Source organism: Condylura cristata, unplaced genomic scaffold (assembly GCF_000260355.1).
Source record: "Condylura cristata isolate star-nosed mole 26May11 unplaced genomic scaffold, ConCri1.0 scaffold00009, whole genome shotgun sequence".
Taxonomy (NCBI): Eukaryota; Metazoa; Chordata; class Mammalia; order Eulipotyphla; family Talpidae; genus Condylura; species Condylura cristata.
The window spans coordinates 58936626-58956489 of record NW_004567110.1 but is presented as its reverse complement, the minus strand read 5'-3'; the positions used below and the strand labels follow the sequence as shown (position 1 = coordinate 58956489).

Here is a 19864-nt window from a genome sequence, read left to right as displayed (position 1 = left end):
AAAAAAAAAATTTAAAAATATAAAAGAAGAAAAAATATATTATGTCCAGAGATAGGGATGGACATTATATATTATTAAGGGAACAAAACAAAAAGACAGCACTCATCAATGTAGACTCACAAAATAAAGAGGTACCAAAATATATGAGACAACTACTGCCAATTCTGAAAACAAATATCAGAAGAATACATTTGAGGTAAGAGACTTCAACATAACACTCTTTCCAATGGATAAGCCAATAAACAAGGCCCAGGATACCCCTCCCACTCCCAAAATATGAACACATTGGCTTTAAACAGTTAGACCACATGGACTAGTAAACATCTATAGTGCCTTATAACTCCCCCCCGCCCCCCAAAAGTGCATACTTTTTTCTCAAGAGCACATGCAATATCTCCAGGACTTTCCATATATTAGTTCACAAGACCTGTATTAACAAATTTGTTAAGAATAAAATCATAGTAAGCATCTTCTTTGACAATAAATATATCAAATGAGAAATAAACTGCAAAAGCAAGGAAATTCTCTAATACATAGAGATTGAACGACAAACTAATGAAAGACTTTAAAAGAAGGAAATCCAATAATAAATAAATATACCACAAGGAAAATGACAATGAGGACACAACCTTCTAGAAACTATGGAACACAAAAGCAGCAAAAGCAGTACTAACAGAGAACTAGAAAATGAAGATCAAACAAAACGAAATGTCAGCAAAGAAAAGGAAATATAAAAATTAGAGAAGTAAATGAAAAAGACAGTACCAAAGATCAATGAAACCAAAAGCTGGCTCTTTGAAAGGATAAACATTTTGACAAACCTCTAGTAGGCTAAGAAAAACTCATAATAAATAAAAAAATGAAAGAAAAATGAAAAGACACTACAGAAATTCAGAGGATAACAGATTATGAATATTTATATGCTAACAAGTCAACAACGAGAAGAGATGGGCAAATTCTTAGGATTAGACAATTGTATGAGATTGACTAGGAAGAACTAGAACCCCTGAACAAACTAATCACAAAGCAAGGAAATTGAAACAGTAATCAAAACTCTGCCACAAAATAAAAGACCAGGACCAGATGGTTTCACAAGCAAAGTTCTACCAAATGTTCAAAAGTGAATACCTAACCTGTGCAAACACATTTCAAAAAATTGAGAAGGAATAGTTCACATTTCGTGAGGACAGCATTACTCTTATGTAAAAACCAAACACATTTTATGAGGTCAACATTACTCGAATGTTAAAACCAAATAAAGACAACACAATAAAACACATAGACCAATATCCCTAATGAACACATGTAAAAATCTTCAACAAAATCTTAACTGAATTAAACAATGCATTAAAAGGATCATATAATACAAAGAGATTCATACCAGGCACATAAGGATGGTTCAATATCTGAAAACCAAAGTAAGTCATCATCACAGTAAGTCATCAACCAAAGTAAGTCAAAGTAAGGATTTTAGTAGACTAAAATCCTCAAAAAACTGTGAATACAAGAAACCTTAAAATAGTAAAAGTTGTATATTAACAAACACATAGCTTATATCATTCTCAGTGGGAAAAACTGAAAGCTTTTCCACTAAGATCTGGTACAAGACAAGGATGTGCACTCTCACAACTATTATTCAGCATTGTGTTTGGAAGTACAAGCTAGAGCAATTATGCAGGAGAATATAAAAGGGATTCAAATCAGATAAAGCTATAATTATTCACAGATGGTCCTTTTCAAAGGCTTTTCCTTCTATCCAGGGAAGATATTTCCTACCAAATTTTTGTTTTGTTTCACTTTCTACATTTTGTTCTATGATCTGTTTCATATGCATTTCTATTTTTTTTTTTTTGTGATATACAGTAGGCTAAGTTTCCCATCTAGTATATTTTACAACACGTTTCCAGTTGAATTTCAGCAGTGCCTTTGTAGGAAATAAAGTGACTAAATATACTTATCAATTTCTGCTGTTTTCTTTTCCATTTTGCCCTGTGAGTACAAATCAGAACTAAATTTGTTGAGGACAGAAGTAATTTTCCAGGATGACATTTTTAGTTAAAGTCATTAATGTTTTTGTCTTGTGCTCTTTAGGTAATTTTCTGACTTTTTTTTTTCTTTAAGATTTATTTATTTGTGCATACAGAACTGCGGTACAAACCAGAGAAGCAGGGGCAGTGAGAGGCTTCACCAGAGACAGAGTGGGGAGCAGAACAGGCCAACTAACGAAGTACACTGCTGAGGGGAGCAGCGTGCGGGCCAGGAGAGGTCTGCAGTGCCATGTGGGTCAGCTCCGGGGCAGGCGGGGATTCAACTAATGCGAAAGTGGCTTTAGCTTCTTAGTGCTGTGCTTTAACTGGCTGCACCACCAGGGAGGGCCCATGAATTACTTTCAATTCCCTTATAAGGATGAAGACAACAGAGAGCACCAGGACATACATTAGTAGGCAGGGTGGCTCCAGTTTTTACTATATGTTCTCTCTACTTTTTCAAAAAGAAAAATTTAACAAGATAAAATTTGATATGATCTTTATCAAAAAAGAATATATCAAAAAAGTGAAATTACATAGAGGCTAAAGAACCATTATTTTGGATTATTCATAAGAAAATTGCTATTTATATCTAATTTCTGGTTCTATATATGAATATCTACCATAGTCTAAAAATGTTCTAAGAGCTGAGAGAAATAACAGTGCTACAATCTGGGATTTGATTTTTTTCCCTTTGTGCATAAAGAAAAATATTACATAAAGAATATTAGAAAAAAATACATCAGCTTAATTTTAATATCAGTATTTAATATATTACTAGAGCTATTCATACAATTTCCATATTTTCAGTGCACACTTTAAATTATCTTTTAATTTAAGAGTATATTTCTATCTCTTGTGAACCATGAGAAGGAATATTTATGTATACTTTGGCTGTAGAATTTTTATGAAATGAAATTCCATGCAATCTTCACAAACTGACAACTGAAAAAACAATTTCTTGATGGAAGCTGTTGCATCACAATCTCTCTCATATTAACTAGTGGAACTATTAAACCAATTCCAATTTTCTATAGGCACTTCAACATTGAAATACTGAAAATTTCTCCAATGCAGTACGCACCTGGCTCTTATAAATTGAAATTGTGTAAATTATGGATTAATTTAGATTCAAGTCTGCTTCCTTAGAATGTTCGGGGAGTCCTTTTGAGGTCCCACCTAACAAGAATTGTTGATTAACGACTGGTACTTGAATCACTCAGGCAAGTTAAGTTTCTGTTAAGTGAATAAACTTAGAAGTGATCACTGTTCAACAGAATCCAATTTTGGCTAATTAGCACTGTGGAAAATATAAGTTGCTTGCTTTCACAATGTAAACATTGACAATATACAAAGAGAACAAAAGGGAGCATTTTGACCTACAAATTTCCTGTTTAAGACTTTAGTAAAGACATGTTGAGTTAAAGGAGCTTAGTCTACATAACGTGTGTGTGGGCAGGAGTGTGGGGGATTATAAAGGAACTAAGTAACAACTGAATAAACCATTGATGTAGAAGCCCAGGAAGACCACTTGGTAACTTCTAAATAGTGTTTGAAAGCCTGTAGAATCATTTAAAAATCTTCCTTGAAATTGTATTTGTACAATACTTTTCAATATGCAAAATCGTTTCACTTATTATCTCTTATTGGGGTGATCACAACAAACTGTGAAGATTGTTTCTTAGATAGGGAAATTTTGGTTAAAAAGTTTTCTTTGGAGTCAATATTTGAGCTGCTTTTACAAGTTAAAACTTTCTGTTTCTGTCAGTTTACACTTATCCCCACATAATTCTAAGGAGCAGGAATTTCCCAGAGGAAAGAAGCTCTAGCGATACTTCAATTTAAAAGATTATAAAACCATTGAGTATGATTATATTCATCTATTTATGTGGTTCAAATATAGACACTGATGTTCAGACTAATGGTTTTTGGGTGTCAGTACTGAAATCTAAACATATAGTAGTTGATTTGCAAGCACTAGACACAGGTGGTTTGTGATGTCCTCAAGTACCCAGATACTCATTATCTTGACATTAAGCTTCAGCAGTATTGTGACCTATAGGTTCAATGCAATTATTTCACCTGATCTGCCGAACAATGGGCCTTAGAACAAAAGGTATCTTTCAAGTACAAAGCTAGATTCAGATAGAATGAATAAACTGAGTTCTCAGACTGTTGGCTTTCTCCTTGGAAATGTGTACTCCTTCCTATATCAAGCAATCGATACTATCATGTGCAAAGAATAGTCCACACATCCCTTGCCTAATCAATCACATCTTATTATCAAAGAATGCTTGTGTTCTTTGTTAATGTGAAATTTGGTCCATGAAAATAACATTAACTCTGTCATTATATTGTAGTAACCTGGAATACATGGGGTCCCCAAAAAACTTTGAAAAGAGTGAAGACATAATTGTACAAAGAAATTTTAGTAATCTGATATCCTAGAATGCTAATCTTTTCCTTTTTTTTTTTTTAAATGTACACAGCAAGTACAAAAGAAGTTACTGTGTTTTGCTTTGGCCCCTATAAAGACCCAAAAGTTGAATTTCACTGTGTGTTCACAGAATCATTTTGATGTGAGGCATTACTTAGTGAAGTCTCTCTAAGCTTCATTCTAATCATAACCTTTTGGCAACAAGCTCTGCAATTCAAAGAGTTAGAATTATGCCAGTCAACACTGAGGACATATTTTATAATGTCAGCAGTGCTGGAATTTTCAAGATTTAAGTAAATTATCAGTGTTTACAATTTCATACTGGGTTACTCTGAAAATACAACAGGGAGCACAATCTAGAACATGATTAACACTAGAAAGGTTTAAAAAAATAATTCAGGGCCCTCCCTGGTGGCACAGAGGGTTAAAGCACAGCACTAAGAAGCTAAAGCCACTGCAGCATGAGTTGAAGAGGTGACCCACATGGCAGGGCAGACCTCTCCTGACCCACCTGCTGCTCCCCTCAGCAGTGTACTTCCTTAGTCAGTCTGTTATGCTCCTTACTCTTGTCTATGGTGAATCCTCTCACTGCTCCTGCACCTCTGGATTATATCCATTCCAGTTCTGTATTCTTAAATAAATAAATCTAAAAAAAAAAAAAAAATTCAACCAGTCAACTGGAAAACAGTGCCAAAGGCTGTGGGTGTGTGGCTGGGAAGTTTAAACAAAGCGTAATCCAACCAAGACAGGAATATGACTACAATCTCATGACTAGAATGCACCTACACACACACAACTTTGAACAAATGAAAAAGGCAGTCTTGACTAAAGGGGGATGGGATAGAGGAGGAAACAGTTTGGTGTAGGTCCCTAGTGGCACTGAGAAGTGCCACTGGCCCCACTATAGTACCACAAACCACTATACGCCAAATACTGAACATTGCTCTAATTCCCACCTCACAAAAATTTTGATAATACTGCTGACCAAAAGACAAAGAATTCACCTATGTAATACACAACAATCTCTTGGCAACTGTATTTATTACTCACCACAACTGAGCATGGTTTTGACTTATACCAGAATCACAGTTTCTGTGATAAAACCTGCTTATATACAAAAACAGAAAAATTAGTACAACTAATTTTTAAAAATAGTTTTGAGAATACATTTAGAACAGAGTAACAATAATATGCATAAAAGGAAAGTGATATGTGCTTAAATAAGACAAGTTGTATATTTTTGTCTTTTTATAGTCACAAGTTTCTACCTTTTATTGTTCTGAACTATGAATTACTACTTAAATGAATTAGAGATCTCTACTATCTCAACTGAAAATACTTTATTGACAAATGTAAATGGCTAGTTTGCCCTTCAAACAAAGGAAAACTTCATTGAAGTGCGGTTTTTACCACAAACACTGGCACTGGTTAAAGTGGAGGTGCTTTGGGGAAATATCAGTTAAGTGGTATTTGTAAAGTGATGTATGTGGTCTTCCAGATACACACAGAAACATCCAAATCAATGCTGACTGAATTATGTTATACTTTTGAATGCTCGTGGTAAAATACTATCAGGCATTTCAAAATATTTCAAATTATGAATAACTTCTTTTAATACAAAGTGCCATCTGCTGATTTCCAAACTGTACATGGCCATTCCCAGTCTACAATGTGGCTCATTCATGATTTCTTGTATTTAATAGGCTAATTTGAGGACTCTGTTAAAAAGGATCTAAGTAAGTATACAGTGGTATAAGAACATAAGGAAATGTACACCAGAATTCCTCAAAAAACTTTTAGGCCAATATTTGTGGTAATGCTGATGAGAACAGAAGTCCCTGTTACAGCTACTGTCATATAGCTTGCATGTATGGTAACACTGGTTTCCTTATACATCATTTTGCTCCTTAAATGACAACTTACCATGTTCCTTTCTATACCATAAATAATCAGCCTTAAAGGTAATACCTACGTACCTGATAACATCTCCAGAATCACACTTTTTAAACAGAGGTTTACAGAGATTAACTTAACATGCAACAGAAATTGTTGAATTCAAACATCGTATGTGAGACATTAGACTTCACACTTCTGTAGAAGTTTAAGAACACTTAAAAAAAAAAAACTAAATAGTTCACGTGAGAAGTATGAGATGGCTATGCAGATATCCACTGGTATAAGAATTCCAAATACAACATGTGACAACTACATTAACTATTCACTGAATATTATTACAACTATGGGAGGTACTGAATGGCATTTCTCCAACAGTCTAAGAAAGTGGTATTACAACATCAATTTGTTATTTGATTACATGAAGCATCTTTATTATTAGGTTCCTCACATCAGATGGATTTTTTTCTAGAGCAATACCTAACATTTGTAAAAGTAGCTCTAAATTTAGGAACTTAGAAATTCCTAAATTGCCAACATTTCTAGTTTCTCTTCAGTGAGAATGGAGGCCTCTGGACTAGAACTGTGCTCTGAAGGAAAAGGGTGACACTTGCTAAAATAGTTCAATGACAGTACTTCTATGGGTCATGAACCCCCGATAATGAGGCAGCCTTATGTATATTCTTATGTGAAACATGCTTTGCTTTGATTAGAACATGAAAGGTTAATCTTGTACTTTTGTGAGACTGGGGTTATTTACACTAACATTACAACTGATATTGCTGCTTAGCATTATATATTTTACAGTGAAAATGATAAAGGTGAGAATCCATCTAAATGATTCCCAAGAGTGACACAATTAAGAATTACATAAACCAGAGTTTAAAATTGACTGTATAGACTCTTTAGTTCCATATTAAGAATCGTCAGAATTTCCATCTTATCCATAACGACTATAAATTATACAATATGCTTTAAAATGAGTTCAACAAACTTACACATATTTTGAGTATGACTAAAATAAAGCTATTAGACATTAATAATTTTTGCCTGCTTCCCAGTTATTACTAGTAAATATAAAATGGCAAACTTATGAAAATTAGATTGAAACTTTTTTGCTTTGGGCATCATTAAAGTACCTGGTCTTTTAAATAATCAAGGACACCTATAGCCATGTATCTAAGTATTAAAAGGCAATAGTAATTTTAAAGTCACCTGCAAAAAAAAAACTGTGATAGCTTAAAGATTTTATTTTTCATTACCCATATACTTTGAATCTGACTCTGAAACTCACTTTGACCAAGACTCTGTAGTAGAGCTGAAATGTGATTTCCAAGTCTTCTTATATACATATGGAATAATGTAGCATCCTACAGAATGGGAAAATTTTTTTACACCATATACCTGACAGGTAATAATATAGAAGATCTACAAAGACCTCACACAATTCAACAAAAAGAAAAGAATGCAATAAAAAATTTAGCGAAAGAGGAGCATTCACCCAAAGAAAACAGGCAGATGACCAACAGGTATGTGAAAAAACGCTTATCACTTATGAACAAGAAAATGGGAGGTGGGGAGGAGTACGAGATACCACTTTACTCCTGTGAAAATGGCCCCTATCAAAATACCCACAAGCCTGGCAAGGGTATGGAGACAAAGGAAGCCTCTTATACTGTTGGTGGGAAAGTACACTGGTTCAGCCCATATGGATCTGCCATACAAGTCAGCAATTCCATACATAAATATCTACTCAAACACAAAAACATTAATTCAGACCTGCACTCATATGTTTATAGTGGCATTATTTACAGTAACCAAGTTATATAAACAACCCAAATGCCCCAGAACAAATGAGTTGACCAAGGGGAGATGGTACATATGAACAATGGAATACTACTCAGCTATCAAAAAAAACCCTCATGCCATTTGTGGCAATATGGATGGAACTATAAGCAAGCTTCTATTTTTTGCTGTCAAATTTTCAACAAAGTTGCTGTTTTATAACCCAGGGAATTTTGACAAAGGCCACCTAAAGAACTAAGACATCCCTTATGATAGCTTTAGTACTAACTTCCAAATGGCATTATGGAACAACAGGCTCAGTTGCATTGAAGAGCAGCCAAATAACACAAAAATACTCAACAAAATACCAACATTCTGAATTTAGCTGAATATTAAATGGATTATGCATCATGACCAAGGGCAATCTATTTCCAGAATGCAAGGATGGTTCATCAACACAAAATCCATGCATTATATTAAATGAAAGTTAATGGGAACCCATAATTATCTAAAGTGAAGAAGGTATCACAATACCTTTCTATGATTAAAAGGTAAAGTGAAGAAGGTATCACAATACCTTTCTATGATTAAACACCTTTCTATGATTAAAACCGAAGAAAACTCCAAACAAGAAAGAAGTCTAAACACAAAAGCAACATATGAAAAAACAACGAAAGGTCAGAAGCATATTCAATGGTGGAAAACTGAAAACTTATTACCTAAACATCAGAAGCATCAAAAGGATGCTTATTTTCACTGTTTACATTCAACACAGTTATTAAAGTTGTAGCTCAGCAAGAAGGCAAGAAAACCATCAAAGAAATCTAATTGGAAAGGATGCAGAACTATCTTTTTACTTATTTTCAGGCAATTAGGAAGTCAATACAATTACATCATCCAAAATAATACCTAGAAATAACTTATCCAAGAAGGACAAGACTATACACTTAAGACTACAAAACATTTCTAAAAAAGCTAAAGGCATAAATGAGAAGGTATCATGTACTTATTAACTGCATTAAGACTTTCTATTAAGAATGGCAATACTACCCCAAAGCAATCTAAGATTCAACACAATTTTTACCTAAATTTCAACAGCCATTTCTCAAAAATTGAAACTATCAAGAGTCAACAGACCCTGAATAACCAATCTTAAAAACAAAATCTTCACTTTCAGAGTTCAAAACTTATTACAAAGTATATTATAAGACTCAGTAAATATTGTGGTGCTGTCATCATAGACATACACGATGGAAAAGAACCAACAGTCCAGCTATAAGCCCGTATCTATAGCCAATTAATTTTTGGTAATGTCAAAACAACTCAATAGAATGAAAAGTTTAGTTTCCTGAAGGGGTGCTGAGATTATTGAACGTCCACATACAAATGAAAAAAGTTGGATCTATGCCTCAGGGCAAGTACAAAAATTAAAAATATATCAACAATCTAAATATAAAAACTGATTAAAGGTGAATTTTTATGCTCTCAGATTTGGCATTGAATGCTTAGATAAGAGATCAAAAACATGGGGGTGGGGGAATGAATATTGAGATTATAAACTTTGTCAAAAATTATCAAAAAAGTGACAAAACAATCTAAAGAATTGGATAAAAATATTGTAAAATCCTAAGTCTAAAAGAGCTCTTGCAACAATTTAAAAAAGACAAAGGACTTATGTATTTTCTCAACAAAAAAGAGACACACAAATATAACTCATTGGCACATAAAACATCCATTAGGTTAACCATTAAAAAAAAAAACAAAGTAAGTACTAGCAAGAATACAGAGGTAGTGGAATGCTCAATCTAGTCACCAAGGAACACAAAGTAGAAAAAACACATTGCCTAGCAAGTGCTCTTCTAGGTATGTACCCAAATGGATAGAAAACAGGTGCTCAAGCACTAGTATATACATTTTTACACCAGCACTATTAAACAGAGTCTAAAGTTGTAAAAACCAAAGTCCATTAATAACTGGATAAGCCAAGTATCCCATATACATATCCATTCATAAGATGGGATGAAGTGGTGGTGCTGGACTGTCCACTATAAAATAAATACAAACAAAAAGTAAGGTCTAAGTCAGATGATTTCTGAGATTCCGTTAAGGTTTAAAACTTTATTGTCTGGACCCACAAGGAAGTGTTAAAAACAGAACTCACAATCAGCTTAATGCCCTAGAGTCTAGAACATAAGACAAGCAATGATTACCAACTTCCAACATGAAATAAAATAACACCAAACAGCATAGGAGCAAGACCTTTTGAAACCTGCAAGACCTGCAAAACAGTGTAATACTGTTTATTAATTCCAAGACTAAAGGAATTTCCTAAGGACTTACAGGAACTGGAGGGCTGGGTAGGAAATAATTTATAATAGAGTACAAACAGAAAGGTATTAGTTTTATCAACAATTGTCTTCTGGACTGTCAAAAGACAATGGAGCAGTTACTGAAAAATTCTTCATATAATAAAAACTACATACATGTGTAAGCCTATTACATTTGCAGAAATGTCAATCTCTCTTACTAATTCTTTCCTGGCAAGTTACTTTATCATCAATCCCAGAAAAAAAGAACAACAATGACATTCTAACAAAAACATTAATCTCACTTCATACAGTAAGAAAATTCCATCAGGGTGAAACAGAAGAGCTAAATGGTTGCAAAATGGAGGTTCTCTGAGAAAAATGTGACAGAATAAGAAACTTAATAAGATTAAAGCTAGTATATAACAAAACAAGAAAGCTTCAAATAAAGACTATGAGCTGCACTAGAGAAGGCAAAGTAATCATATTTTAGGACATATATCAGCAGACAATATTTAAAGTCATAATAATGTGAATGCTAATGAACCAACTAGAAAATAAACATACTATGTAAAGTGGCACAAAAACTTTTTATGAAGTAATTAAATTGCTATGAGAGAAGGTTGATAATTTGATTTATAAAGAAATAGCAGTATAATTGTATAATGTGGCACATACTTTCAAAATGGCTGAAAAGCGTTATTATCTTTAGGTGGCAAAATAGGAAACTATGACAGGGAATTGGGAGTCATACTGATTTTTGAAACCATGTACACATTTTACACTATATTTTCAATTAAATAAATTGTAAGTTTTTTTTATACTGTTCTAAGTATGTAACCTTTGTAAAACACACACACAATATTTCAAGTTTACCTGCATTACCTGCAGTAAAACACCACTTATCTAGTCTATATTGTTAAACCATAAATGTCTACTAGAAATAGAGTAAGTCAATTTATAGGTTTTGTTTATATTATACAAAAATGTTTACAATGGCTAACATTGAGTACTGAGTATATCTGATACAAGTATAATTTTCACTTAAAGTTCAAAATAAGGTAGGACCTGTTACATTATACTATACATGAGAAAATTGTAATTTGGAGTATATGCAATCTTCCCCAAATTAAAGTTAGATATGAACTGTAACTCCGTCATTCTAAATGTCAAAGTTAACAATATAATAATGTTGACCACCCAAAGGTAAGAAATCAAGTGATGAGATCATATTTCTTGATTGTTTTTCTTCTTTTTAACTAAAAAAAAATTTTGAATAAATTTTAAAAACTTGCATTTTCTTTTTGCATAATTTATAAAAGTATTTATGAACAATGATAGGATGCTATAAAACAGGATATAAGAAAAAACAGTACACAAAACATTACATTAATGAAGTAATAGGTTTGATGTCATGAGTCAGCTCTAGCAATTTTACAGCACAACTAACCACTTACTAAATTACACCAATGCCTACCTGGGTAAATTTATTAATACTCAACCAAATCTGCTTTATAAAATGACTCAGTATATAGCATAATTTATTGCTTTTGTATTCTTTTCATAATGATGTCATGGAAGGACTGAATACAGACATGTCATATAATCTGTTCATTTATTCATTAATGTTGTCAAATTCAGTTTTCTATACACTAGGGTTGTTTATTTCATTTTCTGTATTATTAGATATACATGATTAAAAAAATATTCAACTTATTTTATGAAGAAATTAAATATTTTCTGAAAAAGAATCATTTTATTATTTTTCTTTAGTGACAAACCTGAAACAAGTCCGATCCAACCCAACTAATTCATTTAAATAACTGTTCAGTGGCAACTTGTCTGAAATTCTAGTTTATACAATTCTATTCTACATAATACTGTTTTACCCTGTTACATATAGCATTTAAAGAACATTTTTTGTAATAAACATGTTTCTATGACGATATGATACAGAATAAGTTTCATATTTCCCAGTAACCACTCAAATATCTTAAAAATGTATCTTCCTTTAAAAGGCACACACATTTACATGTTCAAATCTTTATTGTTTTAAAATTCTACATGTCTTTTACAATACAGTATTTTGTTATTTAAATGATCTCTAAATGGTTAATATACAATGAATTTTTTTTCTGAAACTGAAACATGAATTACAATTTCATCAATATGATTATTCTAAATAGAATAATAAAGATGGTGGGAAGATTTAAGTGCTGCATTTGAAATTCAATAGCACAGACACTTCCCTTTAGAACCCAGGTGACCAATCTGTTGAAAGTGCTTTTGAATAATGTTGATTTATGGCTGATCTTAAAAATCAGTAAATCAAATTAGAGTTCTTTTATGTTTTGAAACATCAAAGGGCACTTAAAAAAATAAATGAAACAATTTACTTTAGTAATCTACAGAAGCAAACTCAAAATTATGATTATCTGCATGCAGTAACACTCCCCTTTAAATAGTTTTGAAGAATTTATACATTTTATAAAGAATGTTAAAGAGTGCAAGTTTTCTGATATTGATTTCACAAAAAGACAAATGCTGGTAATGATAACTAACATTTAATATCTAAGTTCAAGCTAATGTATATGTAACAGGCAATTAATATGGCTAATCATAAGCCACAATGCACAGGGTATGCCCTTTGAGAAAATGAAATTAATTTGGTCCGCATTTCTAGAGTTATTTGGGTAAAAAATCGAAAACAAACCATTTTAACTCAGTCAAGGGTTTTGATGAATTTATTGTTCCTAAGATGTAGCCAGTTAAAAAGTAAATGAATCAATGAAGTATACTGTCATGTTGACTTTTGTATAAAAAGATGGCCTGCTGTTTTTGGAGTGATGAATGAGTACTTGTAGGACAGGTCAGAAAAATGTCACAGAATGTATTAACTTCTTCCATAAGTTATACTTTCTTATTCCATGACACGGCTTTCACTCTGTAAAACTTTGTCCCTAAGGGGACTTTAAATCTGTTTTGTGCCTAAGAAGAAAAGAAAATCATTTAAGTGATTTTATACAAGTACTACTGAAACACACTATGCAAATCTATTATGTATCAAACTACACAAGATTCAACCCTCAAACAGTTAAGAATTTAGTGAGCCATTAATATTGAAGAAAAAAATCTGGTAACATCACTAAAAAATAGTACAAAGTGAATAACATAGCATTTATTTGATGGATCAAAAGAAACCTTAATACTACACAGTTTAAATTCTACGAGAGCTCTATAGCACACGGAACCTAAAATATAGTGAATTAGGAAGGATATCCTGTAGATTTCACTGATTATATAGTACTGATATTGTTGACATTTCAATCAAGTGCATTTTAACAATCGAATACTTTACCTTTTTTCTTTAATGGGGACAGCATATGAAAATAAGAAAACATCAACTTTCCCTACAATCAAAATTCACTTTTAATCACCAGTTATGTTGTGGCTATTTTTTGTTTTTGACATAAAAATATTAGTAGCTTCTCAGTCACAGAATAGACATTTGCAGTTGTTTTCCTGTATATGTTAAGAGATTTAAGATGAATAAATGTATTTATAAACTGCTAATTCAAATTCAAACCTCATTAAATTCAAGGAATCTCAAGTGAGCTAAAAAGCCAAGGACAGAATTATTGACAACTCCTATTTAAAGTGACATATGATCCAGTCTTTACCTTTTTGGCTTGACAGTATTCTTTCTCCATTACTTTTCCAAGTACCCAGGGTCTTCTAGTTGCACCTGAAGCTATTGAATCAAATCATTAATATCTTTTGCAAAGCACAGTTACAAAATGGAATCCATGTTACTTTTCAATCAGTGACATACAGCTTTATTTCCTAATTCAATACAGATGGCAAGTCAAAAATCACAGAATAAACCAAGTTCAAGGAGTATAAATACTCTAAGTACAAATCACAAACAAATAAATCTATGTATTATAAATTAGTTCAACAGTGCCATCTACTGAAAGTGTTAACAAACATGACCACTGCCGAAAGCACAGAAAGTTATGCAGACAAAATGTCTTTTCTAGGACAAAACAAAGCATTAATTTCATAGGGCAATGTTTTAACCATTTCTCAAGGAAAGAAACTGCATCTTTCTCATGTCTGCATTCTACAGTACCTTACAGGGCAATGTGAACAATGAAATGCACAATAAGTAAATTTAAGAATTCAAAACTAAAGAAAGTCTAGAAGTATACTACTTATATATTAGGATATAAAAAATGCAGGAAAAGATAGGATTCAGTACCTGGCCTCATAACATGGAAGTTATTAACATGGAGGAATTAAGAGGAAATAAATATTCTTTTTATAAATTCATCAGAAAAAAGTGATTACAAAAGTTGATTTCAAAAGTATCAATTCAATAAATTATCTATTTAGGTGAAAACTTCTAAAATACCAGAAAAACCAACATTACTTTTTATTCCATCAACACCATTGGGAAAAGATATAAATCACAAACATTCTGAATAAACTATCACAAATGAACATACACAGACAATATAATTTGACAGTCTGTTAGATGACCAAATACGGAGTATATTTTAAAGAGATATTATTATAGTATTTTTTGGAAAACATGTAAAAGTGAATAATTTTTGGGGTTATGTTTAAGGAGTAGGGAGTCTTATTATCATAGGTACTAAAATACTCTGGCAATCCACACAATCCTTATGGCAATGACATAGGAAAAGGGTTATCATGACGCCCAATTGGTATCCTGTATTCTATAGTGTTTAAAAGCAGAGGGGATGAGAAGTGTTTAAAGTCAAATAAACGCTTTCCCTGCAACTTGTAATTTTAAAATGGTACTGTTGTATTGTATACTCTAAGAACATTCAGTGAATGCTTCCTAGATCTCAACCTGTTCCTATTCTTATGAAATGTATATTGAAATATTTAAAGGGCTCTGATATAACTTAAGTCTTATGATTCCAGGGGGAAAAAAAAGTACATTTGTGTACATTTATGTATTTGTACATTTAGATGTACATATATAAAGAGACTGCAAATAGGGCAAAATATAAACAAGTTAATCTGTATTAAGGGCTAGGTTTTTTGAAATACTGTACTACTAATGTTACTTTTCCATAAATTTAAATCATTTTCAAATAGTTAAAACATGAAAGAAAACTTAAAAAAAAAACCCTTAAGTTCACTTTTTTGAAATTAAAAAAAAATAGAGTTTTAAGCTTATCTTCTCGTTGTACATGACTATGTAAATGTGTAATTCTAGATAAGCACCACCAATAGCCATGGTGTAGTGATCATTTGATAATGGCCCATATCAGGAATATGACCATACTGAAAAGTAATTCCAAAGAACATTAATCGCATGGGCATATGTTCTTGTTTTTTAAGATTTGTATTTATATTAATTATCCCAAGGCATCTATTCTGTTCATTTAAAAGTTCTTTAACAATCAAAGTAATAGATGATAGACATTTTAATTTAATAAATTTTAACAAAGTTTATCGCCTTTTAATAAAAGTTGAAGTACTGACTAGTCAGTATAATACAAGGTAGGAATACAGAAAATAAACAGGATAAAAAAATTTTGTAACTTAAGTTCTTTTGCAAAAAATGGTAGTGTTTTATAAATAAAAAAGCATGAAAGCTTTACTAAATTGTGAGAATTCTAACTATAATTGCTATTGCTCTAACAGCACTAACTAAATACCAATTCAGAATTGGCAAAAGAATCCAGGAAAATCACATGGATAATACAGATTTTAAAAAATGAAAAAAGCAGATTAAACAATAAGTCTCTTGGGGATTTAATTCTGACATTACTAGATTAACAGTGGAGGAAAATCCTTAATATAGTCTCTCTAGGCAAATGTATTGCTTTAATTAAAATTATGACACCCAACTGAGATGGAAAAGGGCACAAAATGATGTAAAAATGAACTATAAAAAAAAGTATATAAAAAATATGACACTTACCACCCTCACCTGGTTTGAGATCCAGAGCAGGCAGAGATTCTGAATGCAAGAAATATAAGGTTGGACTAACAGTAAATAATACATAATTGTCGTGGCGCTCGTCTAGGATGATAAGTACCAAATCTCCCACCTGAAAACTGAATAAAGACATATAATTTTATTCCTTTGAAGAATTATCAGCACCCTACTTCAGAAATCTAAGTACACTGTGCAATGTTCAGCCATGTTTCAGGATCCGTGTCACATTCAATTTCAAATTATAGCATTTTTTTTCCTTTTATTAGGTAAAAATAAAATTTACTTAATCTGTCAGTCTAATAGTTGTTCAAAGGATGATGCCAGCCATTATCAAAGACAAGATTCTTACTTTTTTAAAGAAAAAAATTGCTCAAAGGGGGAAAACACCAAATATGGCTCATCTAATTATAGGGATATTCACCTAATCTTTCATTTTGCAACAAGAAACATGTTCAGAGGGAACAAACTTATTTACAATCACAGTAACTTGAAAGAAAACAATCTGAGCTATATTCATGCAATTAGGTTTAAACAATAACCTGGAATAACTGGTTTAGGACAAAGGTCTTAAGTGAACAAGGAGTGAACAAGGAGACAAGTGGGTGCAACTGCCTAAATGATTTAAATGGTGTCTGTCTCCTCAGAACATTTTTTTTTTTTAAAGATTTATTTATTTGTTCATACAGAACTGGGGTACAGGCCAGAGGCTCAGGGGCGGCGAGAGGCTTCACCAGAGATAGAGTGGGGCGCAGAACAGGCAGATATACGAAGTACACTGCTGAGGGGAACAGCGGGCGGGTCAGGAGAGGTCTGCCTCGCCATGTGGTCACCTCCGGGGCAGGCGGGAATCAAACTCATGCGGAAGTGGCTTAAGCTTCTTAGTGCTGTGCTTTAACCCGATGCGCCACCAGGGAGGGCCATCCTCAGAACATTTTTAAAAGCTGTTCAAAATATCAAGAGGTCTTAAAAAAATCAACCTTGATTTTAATTTAAAATCATTGGGAAAGCTTTTAAAAGAGGTATGATTTTTTACTCATTGTTAAAACTGCAAATGTGGTAGGAAGTTTTGGCTAAACGCCAGAAGATAAATCCTTTTATTCTAGTCTTTTAAAGACCATAAACTGATTTGATCTGACAAACACATTGGTAAATGCATCTACCACCTAGTCTTTTCAAATCATGGAAAAACATACAATTCTAAGAAGATCTTCTTAGAAATCTGACAAACATATGTAAGACTTACTGTACTAAAAAATCTTTTAAATATATTTAGTTCACTGATTTTTGTCTCAATCCTGACAGGTTTATAAACTGACCAGCATTGTTAAGCTGCACTCAATGCTTTTATCATTACAGAGAACCTCCCTTTAAATAATCCATGTCAAAAAATATGTATATTTCTATGTATTAATTTGGTTTACAAAAATTAACTGTTAGATTATTCAACTAAAATATTAAATAGTACATTATGAATTTATGGCATGTCAATAAAATAAAGTATGAAAAATAAAAATAAGTAAACACTACAACTTTAAGAAATTAAGACATTACTTTCTAAAAATAAAAACTAAGGATATAAATGGGATGGATATAAGTGGGATGTAAGAAATGTACCAGTTGAAAAATTAAAACTAGAGTCAAAAGGTTTCAAAATATTTACGTATGAATGATAATCAAAGCTGTAACAGGAATGTCTTGGAATGTAATCCCAATGTTCCAGTATAACAATTTATAAAAACCTTGCTTTTCAATAGAAACAAAAAACGTTTATTCCCATTGATATAAAACACCCAATTCAATGAATGTGGATTTAAAGGATTGTAGCCATTAAAAAACAATTTCACAGACATTTCAGTAATATTTGGTTCCGTAAAATTTTTTCACAGAAAACAGAAATGAAATACTTACTCTCTAATAGCTATTTTTTCAGAATGTCTTGAGGATACTGATGACATGCTCTGAGACATCTGGGGGAAAAAATGAACAATTCATAAAGCTCATACAATTAAAGTACTACATGTACTTATGTCTTTAATGTAAAATTTTCTTTCAGTGACTGTCACATTTATACCTTTGTGAGGATGGTGGTGGTTATGATATGTAACAGACATAATAACATAATTTTGAGGTATATAAAACAATGAGTTAGCATTTGTATGTATTACAAAATGATCACCACCCACCACAGTCTCTTTAACAACTGTGAATACACATATTTTTTTCTTTTATTTATTTAAACATAAAGAGCTGGGGTACAGGCGAGAGGTGCAGGGGTGGTGAAAAGATTCACCAGAGACAGAGTAGGGGACAGAACAGGCAGATCGACGAAGTACACTGCTGAGAGGAGCAGTGTGCAAGTCAGGAGAGGGTCTGCTGCACCATGTAGATCTCAACTCCCTGGCTGGGACCGAATTAGTGCTGAAGCATCTGTAGCTTTTAACCCACTGCACTGCCAGGGAAGGCCCATGTTTTATTCTTTAAAAAAGAGAAAAACCTTATATGAAACACTACTATTCTGGTTGCAGAGGGGGTGGGAGAGCAAATTTCTGAAAGTTGGTGATGTCCCTTTGTCTCACCTCGAAGACAAATACATACAAATCTTGGGCTTTTAAAAAACCAGTATTGAAATAATAAAGTGTGACTGCAGTCTATTTCTTCTCCTAATGAGCAGCAAAACTCAATAGGACATACTAACTTTGCAATGAATTAGCTAGTTTTTCTTACTCTTCAGAAAGGCTTCAATCCATTTAAGTATGACTTAATAGATAAGACAAAAGTACCACTGTTTTGGTAAAATGAAAGGATGACTCTTTCTCCAGTGAGTGTGCCCAATACAATGCTGAACAGATCAAGGACAAATAACAAAAGACAAATCTATTGCAAGTCCCATTTTGATACTCAAAATTTCTTCCCTTCTGCTTCTAAAAGGTATCAATTAGTATTTAAAAATAACAGCACAAAAAAAAACAATAAGGAGGCCTATACTATAACTTGTTACAATCATTCAAATGGTCTATTTGCTGCTAATGAAGACAAATCTAACCATTCATTTTTCAGACCATATTCAACTTTAGATTTTAACAAAAGCTTAATTTTATTCACAGTAGCGAAGACATGGAAATAACTTATGCCCACCAACAGATGACTGGATAGAGAAGTTGAGGAGTGCCTACTCAATGGAATACTACCCAGTTATCATAAAACTGACTTTAGAGACCCTATGAGTGGGGTTTGAAGTGATTATACTAAGTGAAAAAATTAGAAAGTTAAAAGACAAATACTGGATGGCTTCATTCTTTGTGTGAATTATAAATACACAAAGTAAACAAACTTAAAAAAACTCAACTCTTGAAGAATGAGAAAAACATGGCAGTTACCAGATGAAATGGGTAGAAGGGAATCATTTGATTAAAGTGAATGGGCCTAGCATACAGTG

The 19864-nt window shown here is 32.5% G+C and overlaps 1 protein-coding gene across 3 annotated transcripts in view; it reads right to left on the bottom strand.

The window, feature by feature from the left end:
- Positions 1 to 12475: 12475 nt before the first annotated feature.
- Positions 12476 to 19864, bottom strand: part of RB1CC1 (RB1-inducible coiled-coil 1) — a 77144-nt gene continuing 69755 nt past the window's right edge. For 2 of the 3 annotated variants that reach the window (XM_004679883.2, XM_012723011.1), the window contains exons 21-24: positions 18337 to 18395; positions 16411 to 16547; positions 14129 to 14199; positions 12476 to 13436 (exon numbers count right to left, since the gene is read on the bottom strand). In XM_004679883.2, the coding sequence (XP_004679940.1) occupies positions 13359 to 13436; positions 14129 to 14199; positions 16411 to 16547; positions 18337 to 18395 (345 nt within the window). In that variant the 3' untranslated portion in view covers positions 12476 to 13358. The remainder of the gene's footprint in view (positions 13437 to 14128; positions 14200 to 16410; positions 16548 to 18336; positions 18396 to 19864) is intronic. The other variant, XM_004679884.2, reaches the window with a different exon arrangement.